The following is a 25,001-nucleotide window of genomic DNA, read 5'->3' on the forward strand; positions in this document are numbered from 1 at the left end:
AAATGTACTTGGAAAATTATCAGGAATACAATAAATCACCCAGAAGCATAAATCAGGGAAGTATTTGTCTCATTTAACACCAAATTATATGGGTGAAATTGGATTATATGGGTGATATTTGATTATATTGGAGCATTTTGGTGATTGATTTAATGAGGAAACAGTAAACATTGACTATGTTTTAACATGTCTGAAGAAGGGTCTCGACCCGAAACGTCACCCATTCCTTCTCTCCCGAGATGCTGCCTGACCTGCTGAGTTACTCCAGCATTTTGTGAATAAAAACCTTCGATTTGTACCAGCATCTGCAGTTATCTTCTTATACTAAGTTTTAACAGGATGTTGATAAGGTAACGCACGTGGTTTCTCAGCTAGCTGCTAGAATTAGTCATGTATGTTGGTTTGACCTGGTTGGTTGAAGGGACACAGAATGGTCTTTTTTGCACTCAAATCTGATTTTTGTTTGCGGTTGATCTGAGCTAACAGACAAACAAAGGAAATAAGTGTCCAGCACAGGGTTCATCAATGTTTTCGTAAGATAATTAGATTCACATAGAAGGCAATAAATATTTTAAGATTCATTGAGTCACTGGGACTTGTGAAGTCTAAAAATAATCAAGCAAATGTTGCTGTTTGACACAAACCCCAACCTTCATTTGAAATAAGGTAATAATTATTAGCTTGCTTGTGAACGATTTGAATAGAAACTGGAGGTGTTATTCAAGAGCATTTTTAAAGGAACAGGGCATCAAAGAGCTCTGCTGAAATTTAAGTTACTCGGCATCGAAGGGAGAATGTGCTAATGGTTTCCTTCACAGGTTGTGGTTGTTGGAGGTAATAATCCCAGACCCAGGATGTCCTTGCAGGCACCTCTGAGGACAGTTACTTGACCACAACCATCTTCAGCTGCTTTACCAACCAACATGAGGTCTGGGGGTGGACACAAAAAGCTGGAGGAACTCAGCAGGTCAGGCAGCATTTCTGGAGAAAAGGAATAGGTGACGTTTCGGGTCGAGACCCTTCTTCAGCCTCAGTCAGGGGAGAGGGAAACTGTGGGTATGCGGAGGTACAAAGAACAAAAGAAGAAAGGTACGAAAAGAACAAATCAGGGCCAGCAAGGGATGATCGAGGAAAGGTGGAGCCCTCAATGGTGGTCCATTGTTGGCTGTGGAAGAGCTGGTAAGAAGGGCACAGTGAAACTAAGCAAGCCGGCAGTGAAACTAGTCGGGCAACTAGGGTGGGGACGACGACAGAGAGAGAGGGAATGAAAGGGTTACATAAAATTAAAGAATTCAATATTTGTAGCACTGGGGTGTAAGCTGTCCAAGCTGTTCCTCCAATTTGCGTTTGGCCTCACTCTTGACAGTGGAGGTGCCCCAGGACAGAATTGTCAGTACGGGAATGAGAGGGGTAATTAAAGTGAAGGTAGACACAAAATGCTGGAGTGACTCAGCGGGTCAGGCAGCACCTCTGGAGAGAAGGAATGGGTGACGTTTCGGGTCGAGACCCTTCTTCAGACTGAATTCAGGGGGAATTAAAGTGTGGCAACCGGGGGAATGTGTGGGCCAGGGTGTACTGAGCGAAGGTGTTCAGCGAAATCATCGCCCAGCTTTGCATTTGGTCTCACCGATACATAAGAGTCCACACCTAGAACAGTGGATACAGTCGATGAGGTTTGAGGAGGTACAAGTGAACCTCTGCCTCATCTGAAAGGACTGTCGGGGTCCCTGGATGGAGTGGAGGGAGGAGGTATAGGGACGGGTGTTGCATCTCCTGCGGTTGCAGGGGAAAGTACCTGGGGAGGGGGTGGTTTGGGTGGGAAGGGACGAGTGAACCAGGGAGTTGCGGAGGGAACGGTCTCTGTGGAGAGCGGAAAGGGGTGGAGATGGGAAGATGTGACTAGTGGTGGGATCCCTTTGGAGGTGGCGGAAATGTCGGAGGATTATGTGCTGTGTGCGAGGGCTGATGGGGTGAAAGGTGATGACGAGGGGGACTCTGTCCCTGTTGCGACTGAGGGGCACCTAATGTCATCGACGAAACATCACCCATTCCTTTTCTCCAGAGATGCTGCCTGACCTACTGTGTTACTCCAGCATTTTGTGTCCATCTTCTGTGTGAACCAGCATCTACAGTTCCTTCCTGCACAAGGTCTGGGGATGGACGCTGAATGTACGCACAATGTTCAATCCCATTTTCAACTCAGCAGTCTGGGCCAGCCACAAGGCCTTGACCACATGCAGACATGGCCTGATCAATGGCAAGTAATCCGTGCCTCACACAGCGGTCAGGCAGAGACCATCTCCACCGACAGCCAAACCCTCCAACCATCAGCATTCTGAACTTCACTATTGATCAGAAATTCATCTGCACAAAATTACACAAATAATGGGGCTCCAAGAGCAGGACAAAAACCGGGTGTAAATCACCTCCTGACACCCCTGATCCTTTCTATGACCAATAAGGAACATGTAGTCAAGCACTATAAGAAAATAACTGCAGATGCTGGTACAAATCGAAGGTATTTATTCTCAAAATGCTGGAGTAACTCAGCAGGTCAGGCAGCATCTCCTCTCCCGAGATGCTGCCTGACCTGCTGAGTTACTCCAGCATTTTGTGAATAAATACCTTCAATGTAGTCAAGCACTCTGCTTACCTGGATAAGTGCAACTCCAATACTCGACACCGTCCTAGACAGAGTAAGCCTGCCTGATTTGTACTTTCATACCATCGTGAATATTAATTCCCCCCATCACTGGGGCTTGGACAGTTGTCTCACGGCTCCAGCGGCCCGAGTTCCATCTAGACACCACACACTATCCGTGAATGTTCTACCACTGACCGGGTGGATTTCCTCTGGGTGCTTCTGTTCCCTCTTGGATCCCAAAACTGCGCAGGTTGATAGATTGACTGGCCTCTGTAAATTGTGAATCTGATGTGTAGGTGAGTGATAGAAGGTGGGGGAGCTGAGAATGTGGGAACGCTGATAATTGGTGTCGGGTGAGTGGTTGATGATCAATGAGGGCCTGGTGGGCGGATGAGCCTGTTTCAGTACAGGCGGCATGGCGGCGCAGCGGTAGAGTTGCTGCCTTACATTGCTTGCAGGCCAGAGACCCGGGTTCCATCCAAACTACGGGTGCTGTCTGTACGGAGTTTGTATGTTCTCTCCGTGACCAAGTGGGTTTTATATGAGATCTTCGGTTTCCTCCCACACTACAAAGACGTACAGGTTTGTAGGCTTATTGGCTTTGTATAAGTGTAAATTGTCCCTAGTGTGCGTGGGATATTGTTAATGTGCAGGGATCGCTGGTCGGCGCGGACTCGGTGGGCTGAAGGGCCTGTTTCCGCGCTGTGTCTCTCTGAACTAAAAACAAAACAGTACCCTAATGACTAAATGCACTTGTAGGTTGGTGCTTTGCATTAAACTTATATTCTCTCTGCAGATGGACCCTCTGAGCTGCCAGAGAAACTGTTGCAGGAGCGATTCCATAAACTCGGACGCTTTCCTGAAGCCTTTTGTTCCATACAGTATAAAGGAACCAGAACGTATAATCCTCCAACAGATTTTTCTGGATTATTGTGGACAGTTGAGCAGCAGTTGAACAACAACACAACCCGTTCTCCCAGACCTCCAGGAATCATTTTTAAAGCTTTGAAAGTAAGGCACGGGTTAAAATCTAATTACAAACATTAAAAATCCTTTGTAATTTGGGTGCTGTGGCATCTATTAAGCAAACTAGTGCAAACATCCTGATAAGTGATCACTTCGAGCTGACCTTGACCTGGGATTGATTTTACTTGGTGGGGTCTTTAGGTTCATTTCTAACATAATTAATGTCTTAGCTACAAGATTGAAACCCGATGAGGAGGAAGTTGAGTTTGAGTTTCTTAAAATCTGCTTTATTCAGCTACCGTAAATGGTTTGGGCAGTGGAACGAAAACAAAAGTTTCAAGATTTGTTGCTAAACGATGGGAACTTAGCTTTTTAACAGCCAATGGTTTATGTGAGAGCTATTAAAGGCAGCATGCTGCATTGTGAGAAGATGGGCACAAAATGCCGGCGAAATTCAGCGGGACAGGCAGCATCTTTGGAGAGAAGGAATGGGTGACGTTTTTGGTCGAGCCCCGTCTTCAGTCCTTCTCGCCAGAGATGCTGCCTGTCCCGCTGAGTTACTCCAGCATTTTGTGTTTTTTACCTTCGGTGTAAACCAGCATCTGCAGTTCCTTCCTGCACTGTTGCATTGTGAGTGTCATTGAAGAACTGCCATGAGAAGTCAATTTCCATGGCTACCTGCAATGAAACAAACAGCTGTGTTCTTAAGAAGTAGTGGTGTCGAATTACTGAGGGGAGGTTCAAGATTCAATTTAATTGTTACATGCACCAATTAAGGTACAGTGAAATTTGAGTCACCATACACCCATACTAAGTAAAAAGCAACAAGACACACAGTCACGTAAAATAAAACTTAACATGAACATCCACCACAGCGGATTCCACATTCCTCACTGTGATGGAAGGTATTAAAGATCAATCACCTTCCTCTTTGTTCACCCGCAGTCGGGGCTGTTGAACCGTCCGCAGTCGCTGCTGCCGACTGTCCGAGGCCCTCGCGTCTGGACGATCGAAACTCCCGCGTCGGTTACATGGAATTAGGTTCTTTCCTTTCCCAAGGCTATTTTTTTTTGCCCATGACAGCATTTTTTTTTCTGCTTGTTAATTTCTGAAGTAACTTTTTGGTGGTATTCTAGTTCCTGATTGAAATTGAGTTATAACCAATTCTGGTTGTGTAATACAAGTTAAATTCACGAATTCATCAGTTGAGAAAATCTGCATGATAGGCTGGTCCGGAAGGTTAGATTGCATAGAATCCAATTGGGTGAGCAAAATGGATTCAGAATTGGCCTGAAGGTGGGAGTCAAGGGTGGTTGTGGAGGGTTGTTCTTTGTGACCACTGGAGCCACAAGGGTCATTGCTGGTTTTCACTGTTTGTTATCTCTATCAGTGACTTGCATGACAATGTAGTTAACATTGATTGCAAATTTTCAAATGACACCAAAATGAGTGGCACAGTAGATGGATAGACAGTGAGGAAGGATATCTAAGTTCACAACAAGAACTTGGATCAGTTGGCAAGGTGCACCAAGGAATGACAAATGGGATTTAACTCTGACTGGTGTGTGGTGTTGCACTTTGGCATGTCAAACCAGTGCAGGACTTGCTCAATAAATGCTGGAGCCCTGGAGAGTTACAGAACAGAGAGATGTAAGTGTACAGTACAGGTGTATAGTGTAGGCGTGATTGCTGGTCGGCGTGGAATAGGTGGGCCTAAGGGCCTGTTTCCGCACTGTATCTGAAGTCTAAACATCGGTTCGAACACACTTAAAGTATTGTGTACAGTTCTGGTCATCACACTACAGGAACGATATATTTACAATAGAGAGAGTGCAGATATTCACCATATTAACTCTCCTTTTTATTTAAAATGTATATATTTTAACTCTCCTATTCCAATCCTGACCTTTCTGTCCTGGGCCTCTTCCACTGCCAGAGTGAGGCCGCACGCAAACTGGAGGGACAGCACCTCTTATTCTGCTTGGGTAGCTTACGATCCAACAGTATGAACATTTGAATTCTCCAATTTTAGGAAACCTCTGACAACCTCCTCATTCCCTGTCTCCTTTCTCCCCCTACCCCCCACCACCCTTCCTCTGTGCCTCACCTGTACCCCAGCACTTTGTGTTCTTTTGTGTAAGCCAGCATCTGCAGTTCCTTGTTTCTGCATTTCACCAGGTTGCTTGCCATGGAGGGCTGTAGTTATGAGGAGACATTGGCGAGGCTGCAACTTAAAAGGTTGAAGTACGATCTTACCGAGGTTTATAAAACTATGAAGAGCATAGATTTATGGCGTAGATATTGGCGGATGATCCGAATCTTTTTCCCAGAGCAAGTGAACCTGGAACCGGAGGGCACAGGTTTAATGTGAGACGGGAAAATTTTAAAGGCGATCTGTGGCGCAGATTTTTCCACACAGATGGTGGTGAACATTTGGAATGGAGAAGATGGTGGAGGCAGATACAGTTAAAAGACGCTTGGGCAGTTACTGGGATAGGAATGTCGTTGAGCGTTGTAGGCCCAATGAGGCTTGCTCAGATGGCTATTGCAGGCAACGTGAACGAGGTAGGCCAAAAGGCCCTATTTCTGCACGGTACGGTGCTGAGTCTCTAGCTGAGGCCTTCCTATATATAGTTGTGAATCTGGCCAGATGTCAGCCCAGATGGAGACCAATGAGATCTATTTAACATAAGCACTGTCAACGTTTCTGGATCCCTTGCAACTACTGAGGTTGTACGCATTCTTCCCATCAACACCTGTCCTTGCAGTTCATTACTCCATTTCCCCTACTGCAAGGCTGGAAGGTCCAAATGTTCTGGTCACCAGTCCCTCCTCAGATGTGGTTGTCAACATCGCATTGTTCTCTGGCCATTCATTTATTTGTCAGATATTTATTATTGCTTTAACAGTACAACACAGGATAAGGCCCTTTGGCCCATAATATCTGTGCCAAACATGATGGCAAGTTAAACTAATCTCCTCTTCCTGCACTTGTTCCATATCCCTCCATTCCCTTCATGTCTGTGCCTTTCTAAAAATCTCTTAAATGCCACCATCATATCTGTTTGCACCACCACCCTTAGCAACACATTCCAAGTACCCACCTCTCTCTATGTAAAACAAATGCCCCACACATCTCCTTCAAACTTTCCTCCACTGATCTTAGTTATGCCTTCAAGTCTTTGAATTTTCCACCTAGAGGAAAAAGGTTCTGACTGTCTACACTAAGTATGACTAATTTAATGTTATATACTTCTATCGGGTCTCCCCTCAACCTCCGATGCTCCAAAGAAAACGTTCCTAGTTTTTCCAACCTCTCCTTATAGGGAGGCATTAGAGTTGCTGCCTTACAGCGCCAGAGAACCGGGTTTGATCCTGACTATGGGTGCTGTCTGTACTGAGTTTGTGCATTCGTCCTGCGACCACGTGGGTTTTCTCCAGGTGCCTTGGTTTCCTCCCACACTCCAAGGACGTAGGTTAATTGGCTTCTGTAAAAATTGTAAATTGTCCCGAGTGTGTAGGATTGTGCTAATAATGTACAGGATGATTGCCGGTCGGCGAGAACTCGGTGGGCCGAAGGGCCACTTTGTATCTCGTCTAATGTAAAATCTAAAGCTAATACCTTCTAATCCTGGCAGCATTCTTAGTTTCCTCATTATTTTGCATTTCCATTTTTTTTTTTTTTAGTCAGTTACTTCTACAACGTGATTAATATTGAGAAGTTATAGTAAAATGGTTGACTCTTGTTGGCTTTCCTGGGTTGTAGATCATTTCAGTGGCGATTGTGTCGACTGGTTGACAAACAGTATGAAATACATGCATCGGACAGGTTTGGAGGGATATGGGCCAAACACAGGCAGGTGCGACTAGTGTAGCTGGGACATGTTGGCCGGTGTGGGCAAGTTGGGCAGAAGGGCCTGTTTCCTGTATCACTCTATGACTGCCTGTTTTTTATTGCATGAGAGAACAATGACCATGCTAAATTATCGTATTTTCAATTTTATTTCCTTTAGGCTTTGAGTGAACGTTTCTGTGGAGAAATCGCAGATGATCGAATTGCTTACAGCTGCTTCTTTCCTGACGAGTATTTTACTTGCTCTTGCACATGTCTCAGTTGTGGGTAAGTATATCAAAAATCGTAGGTTGTTGCTTTCGTGCATGTTTAGTAGGGCAAGCAGACTAGTACTTGGAAGTACTCTTAGGATGAACCTGAGATTGTGCCCCATATCTACCAATGGACAGCTGGCTTAATGAACCTCATTGGGATGAAGTTATTAAATCAGGATAGTACTCATGAGGATTATTACTCAACTATATCCTGAATATAGTGTTATACAGCATGCAAATAGGCCATTCGGCCTGACACGTCAGTGCCAAACAGCAGATATCCATCCATGTTAATCCTATCTTTCAGCCCTTGGTGTGCAGCCTTCCATTCAAGTGATGTGTTAACCCAAACGCTGTTTTGCTTATGGCCAAATGGAATTGGTCATCCATCATGGAGATGATTTTCACAAGCCCAGAGCCTTGAGTGCAATGGCATATTTTAATCCAGATTCCTAACAAAACCGCATAAACTTTACAATGCAGTCTCCTGTTGTTACAGGAGCTCAAAAAGCAGAGCCCTTGAATGGGAACTGCTCATTGAAAGGTTTAGTCTCATTTGAACAAGCCTTGCCTTCCAAGTAACTTGACTGGGCTTCACACATCTCCAGTCATTGGCGCATTGGAGACGGACGTCAGGTGTAAGAAAAGGTTTGGATTGCATTTTTGTTTTTAAGACGTCAGTATCTTACTGATTTGATTTCTAGAAACAGCTCAGGGATTCAGCTGGTGAGTAAATCCAAGTTGCTGATCTTGACTTTCACATAGATATTGGTGGAACAGGGTCGGCACGGTGGCGCAGCGGTAGAGTTGCTGCCGTACAGCGTTTACAGCGCCAGAGACCCGGGTTCCATCCCGAGTAGGGGTGCTTGTCTGTACGGACTTTGTACATCCTCCCCGTGACCGAGACCTTCGGTTTCTTCCCACACTCGAAAGACGTACAGGTTTGTAGGTTAATTGGCTTGCTATAAATGTAAATTCTCCCTAGTGTAAGTAGGATCGTGTTAATGGGGTAGTGTTAATGTGCGGGGGTCGGTGTGGACTCGGTAGGCCGAAGGGTCTGTTTCCGTGCTGTATCTCTAAACTAAGCTAAACATTGGGGAAGGGTTCACTAACCCCTATTCAGGTATTCAGAAGCATTGAAGGTTCGTATGTTTAATTTAGAGATACAGCGTGGAAACAGGCCCTTTCGGCCCACCGGGTCCGCGCCGACCAGCGATCCCCGCACACTAACACTATCCTATACTCACTAGGGACCATTTTTACATTTACCAAGCCAATTAATCTGCAGACCTGTACGTCTTTGGAGTGTGGGAGGAAACCGAAGATCTCGGAGAAAATCCACGCAGGTCACGGGGAGAACGTACAAACTCCGTACAGACGGCGCCCGTAGTCAGGATGGAACCCGGGTCTCCGGCGCTGCACTCGCTGTAAGGCAGCAACTCTACCTAAAGGGTGGTAGAGTTGCTGCCTTACAGCGAATGCAGCGCCGGAGACTCAGGTTTGATCCTGACTACGGGCGCCATCTGTATGGAGTTTGTACGTTCTCCCCGTGACCTGCGTGGGTTTTCTCCGAGATCTTCGGTTTCCTCCCACACTCCAAAGACGTACAGGTTAATTGGCTGGGCAAATGTAAAAAAAAAAAAATTGTCCCTTGGGTGTGTAGGATAGTGTTAATGTGCGGGGATCGCTGGGCGGCGCGGACCCGGTGGGCCGAAGGGCCTGTTTCCGCGCTGTATCGCTAAATCTAAAAAAAGTCTACCGCTGCACCACCCAAAAGAAAATATAAATTGTAATGGTCAAAAATGAAGCACACTATTCCTCAGACTGGCTGTTGAAATTTTGTTGTGATACTTTGAATATTCAGATATGATGTGCTCCATATTGTGATGTTGGTCTGTTTATTGTGCAACAAAGCTGTTGCATTTATACTGATTCACGCTTCAAAATTTCTGTAAAGAGTTGGCTGCAAGAACAGTATGAACCATGCAAAGGATGGAATTCCTCATGACTCCCAAAGCCGTTGCAGTTATTCACACCAGTACGATAACAGGGTGTATACTTGCAAGGTGAGTGTATTTGCCAGCTTGATATTTTCCATTATACTCCTGGCGTTTAAATCTAACGCTTAAAGATGAGGTGAATATACACAGAAAGGGCAATAGTTCCACACTTTAAAATGATGATGGATCAATATATTTTATAAATTGTGCTGGAAAATATATTTTAACCTATTCCTTTTCTGTTGCGCTTTAAGTGCAGTAGCATATCATAGGCGAGGCTAAGCCCGAGGAATGTGAGGAGATGGATGAAGGTGTGATTTTAAGTACAATTGGAAATTGTGGCAGAAATGTTAGGGGAGAATGTAAAGTGACTGAAAACCCTTCCTTGTGCAACAAAGCTTTGGCTTTTATAATTGATTTGTGCCTCAAATTTTCTGTAAATTCCTTTCCTAAATTATGTAAACTAATGTTCTCGGGGAAGCTTGTTGATAGTTGAAGAGCATCTATACTTACCAGCTGCTTTAGACCCTATGGACAACTTGACCACCTCAAGTGAGGCTGAGTGAGGTGGTTTGTTGAGGGAAGGGCTGGGAAGCTCACACCAGTGAAAGAATTACAGTTGCTGTGTTCTTCAGCTTGTTTCTTGTAGCAAATGCTGACTGCCTTCCATCTTTTGGGCATTTTTGACCTTCGGTAGAGTTGTCCCTGGTTTAGCTGTGCATGGTCTTGCCAGCGCTGAAGAATCCCCCATGTTAGTGGACCTCCTCGGCTCTTCCCACCCAAAAATTGGTTTCTTAGGTCTTGATTTCCTGTTGAATCTTAGCCTTTTGGTGCCTGGAAGCTGTTTCTTTTCCATCGTGGCATTAGGAAGTGTTCAATCCAGGAAGGCTTGGTGTTTGTGGTGAATCAGTTTGTGGACTTCCAGGCCTTTCTCATCAAATGGGTCCTGGTGCTTTGTGTGGAGAAACCAAGAACTTATTCACAGGTACTAACTATGCTGCACTCTCGGCCTATCCAGATGTACAGAGAATGCCTCCTGTTGTTATAGCAATTCTTGCTATTGAGGGCGTGCAGCATAGGTTTACTAGGTTAATTCCCGGAATGGCAGGACTGTCATATGTTGAAAGACTGGAGCGACTAGGCTTGTACACACTGGAATTTAGAAGGATGAGAGGAGATCTTATCGAAACGTATAAGATTATTAAGGGGTTGGACACGTTAGAGGCAGGAAACATGTTCCCAATGTTGGGGGAGTCCAGAACAAGGGGCCACAGTTTAAGAATAAGGGGTAGGCCATTTAGAACTGAGATGAGGAAAAACTTTTTCAGTCAGAGAGTTGTGAATCTGTGGAATTCTCTGCCTCAGAAGGCAGTGGAGGCCAATTCTCTGAATGCATTCAAGAGAGAGCTGGATAGAGCTCTTAAGGATAGCGGAGTCAGGGGGTATGGGGAGAAGGCAGGAACGGGGTACTGATTGAGAATGATCAGCCATGATCACATTGAATGGTGGTGCTGGCTCGAAGGGCCGAATGGCCTCCTCCTGCACCTATTGTCTATTGACTATTGTTGTTGGTGGGTCTTTAGATTCTCTGTAGGAAGGAACTGCAGATGCTGGTTTAAACCGAAGATAGACATAAAAATGCTGGTGTAGCTCAGCGGGGACAGGCAGCATCTCTGGAGAGAAGGAATGGGTGATGTTTCGGGTTGAGACCCGAAACGTCACCCATTCTTTTCCTCCAGAGATGCTGCTTGCCCCACTGACTTGCTCCAGCTTTTTGTGTCTATCTTTAGGTTCTCCGTCAGGTGTGTCTGAGAGGAACTATCTTTGTGGAGTCCTTGACACTTCCAGTATGAATTTTCTAGTTCAAACCCTTTTTGACATTTTCAACCATAAAAGCACAATATAAATGTATGTGTATTTGTTTGTTGTATTTTATGCATGTTACATTCTCGATTGTTAAAATTAAGCTCTTGCAATCAGTTGATGTCAAGGAAATAGTTCCATCTTTTATGTGGTGAATGCTGGTTTGAGCAAGATAAAGTCTGAATGAGATGCAGGTTTTCCAGAGACACACACACACGTGTGACTTGGTCTGCCCTCCCCCTATATCTTCACAGCTCAATTATATTATGCTGTGTGCACATTTGTACTGAGTCCATATCCAATAACAAAATCTTTGTACCTAAAATATTTGCGTTGGCTTTTTTGTTTTATTCCTGCTATTCAAATTTCCAGCATAAATGAAACATTTTTCCAAATGAAAGTCTGCTTCCATCGGGCTGACCTTAGCTATGATCTTGCCCGAGCACTGAGTGCCAGCAGGTCATGAGAGCCCAGCCCTATCCCAGTTTCACCAGGTTACCACAAACTTGACACGTTCCAGCCCATATCACGCGATGGCACTTTTCAAACAACTTTGTGTTGTCCTTCCAATCCGGAAGCTTTTTGTGGCATCAATAGACAATAGGTGCAGGAGTAGGCCATTCGGCCCTTTGAGCCAGCACCGCCATTCAATGTGATCATGGCTGATCATTCTCAATCAATACCCCGTTCCTGCCTTCTCCCCATACCCCCTGACTCCGCTATCCTTAAGAGCTCTATCTAGCTCTCTCTTGAATGCATTCAGAGAATTGGCCTCCACTGCCTTCTGAGGCAGAGAATTCCGCAGATTCCACATCCGAGGTGTTTAGGCTGACATCACCTATGTCAGTGTAAATAGCACCCTGTCGCTGGGTCCTGAGCAGCTGAGGAGGAATTGCTTTTTCAATAACCATTGTTTAATAATCAATATGTCTTAAATGCTTTCTGGGAGGCAGGGCTTGTTTGAAACTGGAACCCACAATTAAATTTTCTTTACAGGCTTGCTATGAGCGTGGAAAAGAAGTAATCGTGGTGCCAAAAACATCTGCTTCCACAGATTCTCCTTGGCTGGGTCTTGCCATCTATGCCTGGTCAGGGTGAGTCTATTATACTTTGTAGGTTTGTCGGTTAATTGGGCTCTGTAAATTGTCCAGAGTGGATGCGACAATTTGTCAACAGAGAACGAGTGTGAACGCGCGATCGATGGTCAGTGTGGACTCGTTGGGCCCAAAAGATCTACCTCCACCAAAATAGACCACAAGGTCAACTTCCACGTTGTATCTTTCAATCAATCAAACTTAACATCAAGACTATAACCGTTCCGACAGGTCTCTCTAGAGCAGAAACGCTGTTCAAACCACCAATAAAATATTGTAGAAAATCAGTGGATGGTGTTTAGTTTTCTCATACCAATTTTTTTTTAAACTAGAGAATATACTGAATTGGTTACCAAGTTCATTGTGTCCTGCAGATATGTGATTGAATGCTGCAACTGTGGGATCATTTATCGGAGTCGGCAATATTGGTTTGGCAACCAAGATCCAGTGGACACCGTAGTAAGAACAGAAATTGAGCATGTTTGGTCTGGAGTGAGTAATGCTTATTAAATCTCTTTGTGTAAACGTACAGTTACTTTTTGTACTGAACCACATTTATTATCCAAAACAATGGAACTAGAGGAACCGCTGTCTTGTTTCACCGTGATTTGTGTTCGGTCATTTCTTCCCCCAATCTCCCTGCAAAATAACTTTTCTTTTACAGTTTTGAAAGGTTTTCAATCTGTAAGGCTAACTTGTTTCTTCTTCCACAGGTGTTGTCTTTCCTGCTTTTTTTGTGTATTTTCTTTTTGTAATAGGAAACCGTAGGCTGGTTAATCTAAATCGGTCATCGTGAAAATGTTGGAATCTCTTATTAAGGAAGTAATAGCAGAAGTATTAAAATAAATCTCATAAGATAATAATGAAATAGAAATCGCATCTGTAAAAATGTGCCTGATCTCTGAAGATGCAACAAACAGTGGACACAAGGGTACATTTTCCGTGAACTTCGATCCCTTTGATCTGTCGTTTTCACACCTTACCCTTCCATATCTCTATGGCTCCCTCTCCCCTGACTCTCAGCTGGTCGGTGTGGACCTGGTGGGTCGAAGGGCGTGTTTCCGCGTTGTAGCTCTCAACTAAAAAAAAGATGAGGAAGGGTCTCGACCTGAAACGTCACCCATTCCTTCTCTCCAGAGATGCTGCCTGTCCCGCTGAGTTACTCCAGCATTTTGTGTCTGTCTTCAGGTTTGTAGGTTAATTGGCTTCTCTAAATTGTCCCGAATGTGTGTAGGATAGGACTAGTGTACGGATGGATGATCGCTGGTCGCTGCAGACTCGGTGGGCCGAAGGGCTTGTTGCAATGCTGTATCTTTAAACTAACCTAAAACAATGGAGTGCCAGTGCTTCCGTGCCTTGCCTGAAGATGTTGGTTCTTGTTTACAATATAATTCAACAAAAACACGAAGCCTTGGTGAAATAATCATTTTTTGTACATGAGCCAAGTTTTTCAGCCAAGAAGTGTCTGATTAGATGGGTGGCGCCTCAGCACTAAAACTGTAAGGAACTGAATGATAACGTGCAAAATACTGTTGCTCTGCAGGGTCAGAGTTTATCCCTCCCTTGAACACAGTGGTCAACGTGACCTGAGCTGTCTTTCACTTTGGTGGTCGACAGAGTTAAATATGTGTGTCGGGATACCTACACAACACCTAGATGAATAGGGTTTTTAAGGGGGATGGTGGAGGGGGAGAGGAGGGGAGGTGAAGAAAGTGGCCTCAATATCTCTCTTTGCCTCTCCAAGGTGCACGTGTCTCCTCAACCTGGTGCCTCTTCAAATTACCCACAACTGTGGATGAGTGATGATTCCCTATCACTTGCCAGAAGGCCATGTTGCTTTGAGGTTGGGGAGAGGGAGATATTAATATCTCAGTGCAGGAAGGAACTGCAGGAGTTGGTTTAAAACCGAAGATAGACACAAATATCTGGAGTAACTCAGTGGGTCAGACAAAATCTCTGGAGAAAAGGAATAGGTGACGTTTCAGGTCAAGACCCTACTTCAAACTGGAGAAGGGTCTTGACCTGAAACGTCACCTATTCCTTTTCTCCAGAGATGCTGTCTGACCCGCTGAGTTACCCCAGCTGTTCGTGTTTATTGGCCTCCCAGGTTATCCCTGTTAATCCTGGATTCTGCTCCATAAGCTGATCCCAGGCTCCCTCACCAAAGCAGTCACCATCTTCTACTGAAGGAAACCCATTGCTTTCTCGAAGAAGGAACTGCCCACATCTAGGAGCAGCTTTATACTGGGTAGCAACAGGAGTAGGCTACTTGGCCTTCCAGCCTGCCTTGCCATTCGGCATGATCACAGCTAATGTACCCCAGGCATCAAATCTTTTCTGTACCAATTTGCAATAGGTGTTTATTTTCCAATCTGTCAAAAATGTATCTACCTCCACCTTCAATACTTCTATTGATTCAGCATCCACAGTTCTCTGGGGTAGAGAATTCCAGAGAGATTCCATTGTCTGAGAAGGAATTTTCAAATTACCAACCTCTTATCTTGTAACTTTTTTTCTTTGTTTGAGATTTTCTCACCAGAACCATCTCAATGTCCACCCACCCAGTCCAGCCCCCTTGGGATTTTGTGTTTTGATGTGATCATAAGGTCATAAGGAATTGGAGTAGAATTAGGCCATTCGGCCCATCAAGTCTACTCTGCCATTCAATCATTGCTGATCTATCTCTCCCTCCTAACCCCATTCTCCAGCCTTCTCCCCATAACCTCTGACACCTGTACTGATCAAGAATCTATCTCTGCCTTAAAAATATCCACTGACTTGGCCTCCACAGCCTTCTGTGGTAAAGAATTCCACAAATTGATCACCCTCTGACTAAAGAAAAATTTCCTCATCTCCTTCCTAAAAGAACGTCCTTTAATTCTGAGGCTATGACCTCTAGTCCTAGACTCTCACCCACCCCCCCCCCCTTGTGGAAATATCCTCTCCACATCCACTCTATCCAAGCCTTTCACTATTCTATATGTTTCAATGAGGTCCCCCCTCATTCTTCTAAACTCCAGCGAGTACAGGCCCAGTGCCGACAAACGCTCATCATAGGGTAACCTACTCATTCCTGGGATCATTCTTGTAAACCTCCTCTGGATCCTCTCCAGAGCCAGCACATCCTTCCTCAGATATGGTTCCTCAGATATGGTGTCCTTTCTCATTCTTCTAAACTTGCAACCTCTTTAGCTGCAAGCATCTGCTGGACAAACACTCCTGATAGGGCAGCCATCTCTTCCCAGGATTCAGCCCGGTGCATCTTCTTTGCATTGTCTCCAGTGCTCACAAGAGTAAGAGGACCAAAACAGTGTGTAGCACTCTGGGTGAGCCCTCACCAACACCCTGTACAATTGTAACAATACCTCCCTGTTCCAGCCCTTTCGCAGTGACGTTTGCCACCTTGGCTGCTTGCTGCACCTGCCTGCTAACGTTTTGTGAATCAAGCAAACTCCAGAATCCAAGAGTGACAAGATGAACCCAGGAAGGAAGGAGGCCCCTAATACCATGCCCTGCCAAAGCTCCTTTACACACAATAACTAGGTTGGCACTGATGTTTTAAACTGACAGATTAGATGGAGTTCATGGCACACCTCATTCATGAATTCTGCACCTGTGCACCTCCGAACATTTCTTCCCACCACCTTGTAGCCCATTGAATCTCTGCCAGCTCCCTGCAATCCCGTCCATCCTGTTCTCCTACCTGTTAGACACGAGTTGGGGAATGCGCTGGAGCTAAGATGCTGGTGTTCCCAATCTGGTGCCACCTTCATAGGGAGTCCCCTCCTCCCAACATTTCAAAGGGATTTCCCCTTCTCCCAGCTCTGCCATTCATTCTTATCAAAGGGCTTTCTCATAGAACCACCGGTCTTACAACCATCCACGGGCTCTCCAGGTGAAACACCGATTCACTTGTGTTTCCGATGTAGTCGTGCTGATTTCGGTGCCCGCTATGTGGCCGAGTGAAACCAGATTGGCTGACAACTTTACAGAAGATATTTTGCTTGGGCAGCTTACAACCCAGCGGTATGAATATTGACTTCTCTAACTTCAAGTAACCCCTACTTTTCCCTCTCTCTCCTCCCCTCCCCATCCTAGTTCTCCGTTTAGTTTGACTGTCCTCCTGATTAAATTTTACTTTCTATACTTCGTTGTCAGCTTCCCCGAGCCAACAATGATCTATTGCAGTGCTTCTTAAACTATTTCAGTGTCATTCACCCTCGAGTCTTTATCACAAAATTTCATTCACCCTCGACTAAATTTTCTTATGGTTTTTGGTAATTTCCGTCATTCTCCCTTGAGAGAAAAAAACGTATAAATAACATACATTTTCCTTGAACTTCGCCCTCTTTGATCTCTTGTTTTCACACCTTACCCTTCCATATCTCTCATTTCCCTCTCCCCTGACTGAAGTAGGGTCTCGAGCCAAAACGTCACCCATTCCTTCTCTCCAGAGATGCTGCCTGTCCCACTGAGTTACTCCAGCATTTTGTGTTTAGCTTCACAGAACATCCGTGTTCAGTCCACAAGGAACCCCTGTGCTTCCACTCTAATTTTAGGATATTTTTGACCTCTGTTTCTCAGTGGCTCAGCTCGTAGTGCTGCCACCTCTGAGCTGACAGGGTTTGACCCGGCTGTGGAGTTTGCACTGACTCTCTGTGATTGTATAGGTATCCTCCCACATCCCAAAGATGCGTGGGATGTTTGGTTAATTGGCTGCTGTGAATCGCCCCCGTGTGTGGTAGGATCCACAGAGAGTTTTGGGGAATATCGGTTAAATAGATTATAGGGAAAATTAGCTGGAGAATGTGACTCGATGAGCTGAAATGACCATCTCTTACATTATATAGAAAACAGAAATTTGCAACAGAATTTTTTTGTTCTGGGAAGAAAAAAAAGCAATTTGTGAATACTGTACTGGCTTCTGTTTATATCATAATGAACGAGTTCTGCTGTAAGTTTTGGGCTCAGCTTTTCCTCCCTCCACTAGTGGAGCCTGACCCGTCGGAAGGTTTTGCATTCTATTACTTGTACTTTGTATTCTCTGCAACTTTCGTGGTCGACCGGATGGCCTCTCACAGCTTATCCCCGCAGGCAGTGAGCGCCGCCTTACAGATATTCCCTTGGTCTTACTCATCCTTCCACCACCCTCTGCAAATTACAACTTGTTTTGTTTTGTCCAATTCTGCCGAAGGATCGTTGACCTGAATTGTTAGTTCTCTTTCTCTTTACGCAGATGCTGCCTGACTTGCTGAGTATTTCCGGCATCTATTTTAAGGTTGGATTTCCAGTATTTAGTTTTCTGATGAGCATTTTCCTACTTTCTGTCTTCCTCACGTGAATAGTTTGTATTATGTTTGCAGGTTTCCAATCCTCTGGGACACTCCAGAATCAAGGGACTGTTAGAAAATATGCCCATCACTCTCCCTGCAGTCACTTGCTTTAAGCCAGTGGGATGCAGGCCATCAGGTCCAAGGTTCCTGCCAGCCGTTGGCGTCACTACTTTTATCAACTGACTGATTGTTTTCAGTTTTTCCTCTTATATAATCCACTATTGTGCCAATAAAGTGGGGCTTATTTCTTTTTCAGACGGACGGGTTTCTGAAGGACAATAACAATGCTGCTCGCCGGTTGCTGGACGGAATGAATTTTATGGCGCAGTCCGTGTCGGACTTTGGTGCCAAGCCAACCAAAGCAGTGACAGCCTGGCTGACGGATCAGATAGCGCCCTCCTACTGGCGACCAAACTCCCAGATCATGGTAAGTTGCAGGGACTGCGGCTTTGTATTTTCTGTCCACACCATTGCTGGCGTGCGGACATCTTCCACGTCCGCTGACGGTCCCTTCTCATAGACCACGAAACCCCACCCGGGACCCAGTTCCTCTCTGTATATTTGCTCTCTGCGACAACCATCTTGTCGTCTAATAACGATGAGGGCATGCATTTCACTTTGAGTTGAGTACTCAAGGCCAGGGTCGGTACTGAAATGCCGAACTTTGCAGCAATCACAAACGTTACAACGTTACATGTGCAGATTGGTATTGGATGTAATGGTTGAGAGTTCTGACTGGGTGATAATGGGAGATGTGGGTTTAGGATAATGCTCCATTATTGAGCAAATAGAGAATAGTGGCGTGGAAGATGTGGGTTCAGATTCAGGGACAATGGCTCCATTACTGAGTGAAGAGAGAACTGTAGGAAAAATAACTGCAGATGCTGGTTTAAATCGAAGGTAGACACAAAATGCTGGAGTAACTCAGCGGGCCAGGCAGCATCTCTGGAGAGAAGGAACGGGTGACGTTTCGGGTCGAGACCCTTCTTCAGAGAATTGTCCTTGGCTTGTGGCTGACAATCAAATTCCAGGGCCTTCACCAGAGCTTCAAGCTAATAATTGAGGGAGATGGGGAAAAAACTGGGTTCAGGTGAGGGTAGAATTTTAAATTTAAGGGGAAAACACAGGAGCATAGGAAAGCCAAATGTTACAAGCAACGTCTAAATAAAATAAATTCAAGGAAAAATGTTGTTGCATTTAGAGGCACAAAGCCTGATTCTAGTACCAATGCTTCATAATGCATGAAGCATTAGTAAGTTACAATAATAAATGAACCAATGATTCGAACAAAGATGTGTAGGAAGGAACTGCAGATGCTGGTTTAAACCGATGATAGATGCTGGAGTAACTCAACGGGACAGGCAGCATCTCTGGAGAGAAGGAATGGGTGACGTTTCGGCTTGAGATCTTTCTTCAGAAGAAGGGTCTCGACCCGAAACATCACCCATTCCTTCTCTCCAAAGAAGCGAACCAAGATGAAGTCATTGGAGGTGGCTGTTGGCAGGCTTGGTAGCCAGTGATGGGAATGAAATATTACAGGGTCTTTGATGATCACAAAGAAAGAACAGTGAAAGAACATTAGTAGGCGGGGCAAAGTAGGATCTTAGTCCATCTGAATGGGACACAGCATTGAAATGGATGAAATACAAGATTGCAGGGAACATGAATTACCTGTGGGAATGGTTTATGTGCTCCCTCTTAGCAGCGCAGTTAGAGAATTAACCAGGAGGAACAGTGATAACACCATAATTTTGCAAGATTAAAATTTTATCATTCACAAAGGTAATTGGATTTACCAAAGTAACCTGAAGGATGTTCCCACAGTCATTTGGGACTGGTTTCTGGCAAAATGGCACAAATGACATGGATAGAAAATTGGTTGACAGACAGAAAGCAAAGAGTGGGGATAAATGGGCCGAATGGCCTCCTCCTGCACCTATTGTCTATTGTCTATAAATTGGGGCGGGCAGCACAGTGGTGCAACGGTAGAGTTTCTGCCTTGCAGCACCACAGTCCAGAGTTCGATCCTGTCCACAAATGCTGTCCGCACGGAGTTTGTACGTTTTTCCTGTGGCCACGTTGGTACTCTCCTGTTACATTCCAAAGACGTGCAAGTTTGTAGGTTAATTGGCTTCTGTAAATTGTCCCTCGTGTGTAGGGTATAACTAGCGCATGGGTGATTGCTGATCAGCGCGGATTGAGTGAGCCAAAGAGCCTGTTTCCACACTGTATCTCTAGACTAAACTAAATGTACTGTGGAACCACAATGTTGGGTCATGTGAAATGAGACCAGGTTAATTAGCAGTTTCAGTAGAAGGCATCCACTGGGGGAAATGATCACATCATCATCGAAATTTGTAGTTGGCGAGGGACATAATCTTGTCAGAAAGCAGAATTGGAACCTATTGCGATGGTCTGTCTTGAACAGAAACCTATCACATGGATCAGTCTTCACAGTAGGGTTAAAGAGTATTTTACTTGGCAGTCCAGGGAAATTACTTAAAAAAATAATTCATGAACCAGAGCTTAGAAAAGGAAATGGTGTGAGGAAAAGCAATGGCACTAAAGCATGACGTGCTCGGACTGAGGTTTCCACGCGAGCGTTTTAAGGAGTGAAGATGCATCAGTACGAAGGCCGTAATCTCGCCCAGCTTCTGCAACGTGCAGATTGTTCCTATCAGATTGAAGATTTGCAAAAGCAGCTGCAAATCTGCTTATTGGCATGTGGCTGACAATCAAATTCCAGGGCCTGCACCAGAGCTTCAAGCTAATAATTGAGGAAGAAGGGGGAAAAACTGGATTTAACAATGGTGTGAAACTAAAAACTAGAAAACCATTCGTAGTTTGTGCAATTTATTAACGGTTAAATGACTGGCATCTATATGGACAGGCACTAAATAAAAATTGGAGCCGATTGGAGAAAAGCAGGATTTGTGAAACTGTTAGACCAGCTAGGTGAAGCTGAGAGGAGGATTTCAACATAAGTATGAGGTCATGCGGTAGAGACACAGGCCCTTCGGCCCATTGAGTCCACATTGCCCAACCAGCACTCATTTTACACTAATCATACATTAGTACTATTTCATTCTCATCAGCTCTGCCAGCTTCCACCACTGGCTTACACAAGAGGAGCTATTTACACTGTCCCTAACTCTGGTCGCCTCTGTGCCCCACAGTTTAGCTCTAGCTCCCCCTTCCAGACGGAACAAGGATAAACAGAGTTCCCCTGGTCCTCCCTCACCTTTCACCCCACCAACCTCTGCATCCAACATCTTGTTCATCGACATTGTTGTCACCTCCAAGGTGATCCCACCACCAGTCCATCTTCCCATCCACCTCTTTCAGCCTTCCACAGAGACTGCTCCGTCTACAACTCCTCCGTTCACTTGTCCCCACTCAAACCGCCCCTCTTCCCAGGTATTTTCCCCTGCAACTGCAGGAGATATAACACCTTCCCCTGTATCTCCTCCCTCACCCCCACGTAGGGACCCTAGCGGTCCTTCCAGGTGAGACACAGGTCCCCACACACCTCCTCTAATCTCATCTACTGTTCCCAATGTGGCTTCCTGTACATCGGTGAAAACCAAGTGTAGATTTGGCGAGCATTTTGCCAAACACTTGTGCTCGATCTGCCAAGCCTACTGGATCTCTCAGTTGCTAAACATTTTAACCCCGTACCCATTCCCATACTGATCTTTCTGTCCTGGGCCACCTTTGCCAGAGAGTGGCAACACGCAAACTGGAGGAACAGCACCTCGTATTGCGTTTGGGTAGCTTACACCCCAACGTTATGGACATTGAATTGCCCAATTTCAGGTTACTACAAACCTCACCATCCCTTATTTTCTCTCCTACCTCTCTCCCCTATGCGCCACCGAGACGCACACCTGATTCTCCCCTCCCCCTCCCCTTCTGCCTTCCATCTATTGTCGATAGTTATTGGTGATGACGTTCAACAAATAATTTGCACTTTGAGTGCTAATTATTACCACGCATAATGGAAGTTCTGCACGGCTGTTTTGAATGAAGTTGCAACATGCAGTGGAAGACTGATTCAAACCGCGGGCGTGAACACAGAGTGGTGACGTGTGTTTCGTGCCTTCCACAGAACTGTCATAAATGCAATAAACCTTTTGAGGACCAAGAAACAAAGCACCACTGTCGGGCGTGTGGTGAAGGCTTCTGTGACAGCTGCTCATCAAAATCTAAGCCAGTCCCAGAACGTGGATGGGGCTTGGCCCCTGTACGAGTGTGTGACGAGTGTCATGAAAGAGCAATGACCGAAACAGGTAAAAGGTGCTCTAACGTGGGAGGCTGTGCTGTGCTGTGCTCTCTGTTGCCCAGGTCATTGTGTCCATCCCTGTTTCCCAACATCCCCCTCCCTCCATGCTCCTGGGTCGATTAGTGTTCTGCCCAATCAATCAAGGTGGCGCAGCGGTAGAGTTGCTGCCTTACAGCGAATGCAGCGCCGGAGACTCAGGTTCGATCCTGACTACGGGCGCCGTCTGTACGGAGTTTGTACGTTCTCCCCGTGACCTGCCTGGGTTTTCTCCGAGATCTTCGGTTTCCTCCCACACTCCAAAGACGTACAGGTATGTAGGTTAATTGACTGGGTAAATGTAAAAATTGTCCCTAGTGTGTGTAGGATAGTGTTAATGTATGGGGATCGCTGGGCGGCGCGGACTCGGTGGGCCGAAGGGCCTGTTTCCGCGCTGTATCTCTTTAAAAAAAAAATCAATCTGATAATGTCCAGAAGTGACAACATCTGCTTGTAAGATGATCGCGAATGTCAGAAATCATTCTTGTTAAATTGCAACTGAGGTTTAGTTTGTATATGTTTAAGCCCTCAAATAATTATCCTCTCGTCCGAAAAATTTAAATCTGGATATCTAATCTCAAATTTGCATTTCTTGAGTCAAACACCCAGTTTAGTTTAGAAATACAGTGCAGAAACAGGCCCTTCGGCCCACGGAGTCCGCACTCACCAGTAATCCCTGCACACTAACACTATCCTACACACACTAGGGACAATTTTACACTTATACCAAGCCAATGAACCTTCAAACTTGTATGTATTTGGAGTGTGGGAAGAAACCAAAAGATCTCGGAGAAGACCCACGCGGTCACTGGGAGAAGGTACAAACTCCATACAAGCACCCGCAGTCAGGATGGAACCCGGGTCTCCGGCGCTGTAAGGCAGCAACTCTACCGCTGCACCACCGTGCCGGCCTAGTTCTGGGAGACCAAATGGCTGAAGTTGGTTCAAACGCTGTCTAAACTCTGCACCAATTTCATCGGCAGTTTTGATCATTATTAACCTTTAGCTCAGCTCTGTTCACTACTCCTCCCCTCACGGTACATAAGGCCTGCATTGTTGAGCACACGTGAAGCAGCATGTTACGGTCGCAGGGCTAACCTGCTTTGTGTTTTGAAGAAGCTGCAGATGAAGATGGTGATGAAAGCGGTACAATAATCGCTCGGAAAGTTGGGGAAGCTGTACAGAACACCTTTGGAGCTGTGGCCACAGCAATAGATTTTCCATTAGGTAAGTTTTATGAGATGACTATAATTTTTTGTCCTGTTGTTTGCTTTCTAATGTAGATCTTATGGCTTCCAATTCTGTAGTTTTGATCATCTCTGAAGTCTGGATTGGATACCTTATCAAACTTTTGAAGACTTTCACACCATCTATGTCATTTATTGACGTAGAACATGCCCCTGAGCAGTCTGTGGATGTGGGCTATTAGATGACAACGTGGCCATTTTTCCCCCACGAGCTGCTAAATACCTTCACAGCACCCAGTATTGAGCCTTTCCACCTGAATAGTTCCAACACACATTCCCCGGAAGCCAAACAACTGTAGATACCAGGCATCTGAAATAAAAACTGGAATCTGGGATGGCATCTGTGGAGAGCGATGGATGGAGTCAATGTTTCAGGGTTGCAGCTCATCAACCTGTACAGTAGCTCTGAGTCTCTCTGTCTGCCCCCCGCACATCCTGTCTGACCCGCTGAGTAGATCCAACTTGGTTTCCATTTGGAGACGCAGCCTGGAAACGTGCCCTTTAAGCCAACATTTGTTCTAGGCTATTCTATTTCCTCATCCACTCCCTACACACCAGCGGCAATTTAACAGAGGCCCATGAACCTACAAACCCGCATGTCTTTTGAGACACCAAGAGGAAACTCACGCGGTCACAGGCAGAACGTGAATATTCCAAACAGACAGCAGCCAAGGTCAGGATCAAACCTGGATCCCTGGTACAGTAAGGCTCTGCTTTCTTTCTTGGCCTTCAACAATCAACGGATGCTGCTCGTGATAATGTCATTTTTGGTGCAGAATGGAAATAGGATGTCCAATAACTTTAGGCTATAGACTGAAGAACAAGCTATTGTTACCATTGCTTTAGTACCTAAAATGTAAAGTTTCATGTTTGATCGCCTCAGGTCCCCCTAAGCTCAAGTCCCAACAGCCTGTGTTCCCTTCATGCGAATAACTGTCCATTCTTCTTACTCTGACTTCTTGTGTACCTGTATTCCCTTCTTTCCAGCATTTAGTGCTGTGCCTTTAACGTTGGGAACTCCACATTCTGGTATTCCTTCCAATGCTTACTCTCCTACAGAACAAAGTCCAGCTCTTTGAACGTCAGTGTTTTGTGGCATTTATTTTCAGGCAACTCTGAATTATTGTGGGACCTAATCCACTTTAAATTTGACATCGAATCATCATTGCAGCGCATCTTGAATTTAAACTACGGAAATGATCTCAAACAAATTTCTCCCGAGAAACATAGAAAATAGGAGCAGGAGTAGGCCATTCGGCCCTTCTAGCCAGTACCGCCATACAACATGATCATGACTGATTCATGTTTTTTTCCCCATATCTCTTGATTCCGTTAGCCCTAAGAGCTAAATCGAACTCTCTCTTGAAAACATCTCTACAGATTCACAACTCTGGGTGAAAAAGTTTTTCCTCATCTCAGTCCTAAATGG

At 45.2% G+C, this 25,001-nt stretch overlaps 1 protein-coding gene across 2 annotated transcripts in view; it reads left to right on the forward strand.

The window, feature by feature from the left end:
• The window catches only part of zfyve1 (zinc finger, FYVE domain containing 1), a 41,199-nt gene that overhangs the window by 14,614 nt on the left and 1,584 nt on the right, over positions 1-25,001 (forward strand). Inside the window, exons 3-10 of one of the 2 annotated variants that reach the window (XM_078406131.1) lie at positions 3,441-3,655; positions 7,624-7,730; positions 9,675-9,783; positions 12,577-12,674; positions 13,049-13,166; positions 18,264-18,434; positions 22,116-22,296; positions 23,445-23,552. In XM_078406131.1, the coding sequence (XP_078262257.1) occupies positions 3,441-3,655; positions 7,624-7,730; positions 9,675-9,783; positions 12,577-12,674; positions 13,049-13,166; positions 18,264-18,434; positions 22,116-22,296; positions 23,445-23,552 (1,107 nt within the window). Of the gene's footprint in view, positions 1-3,440; positions 3,656-7,623; positions 7,731-9,674; positions 9,784-12,576; positions 12,675-13,048; positions 13,167-18,263; positions 18,435-22,115; positions 22,297-23,441; positions 23,553-25,001 lie in introns of both variants that reach the window. The other variant, XM_078406130.1, reaches the window with a different exon arrangement.

This window comes from Rhinoraja longicauda, chromosome 10, assembly GCF_053455715.1.
Source record: "Rhinoraja longicauda isolate Sanriku21f chromosome 10, sRhiLon1.1, whole genome shotgun sequence".
Lineage (NCBI taxonomy): Eukaryota > Metazoa > Chordata > Chondrichthyes > Rajiformes > Arhynchobatidae > Rhinoraja > Rhinoraja longicauda.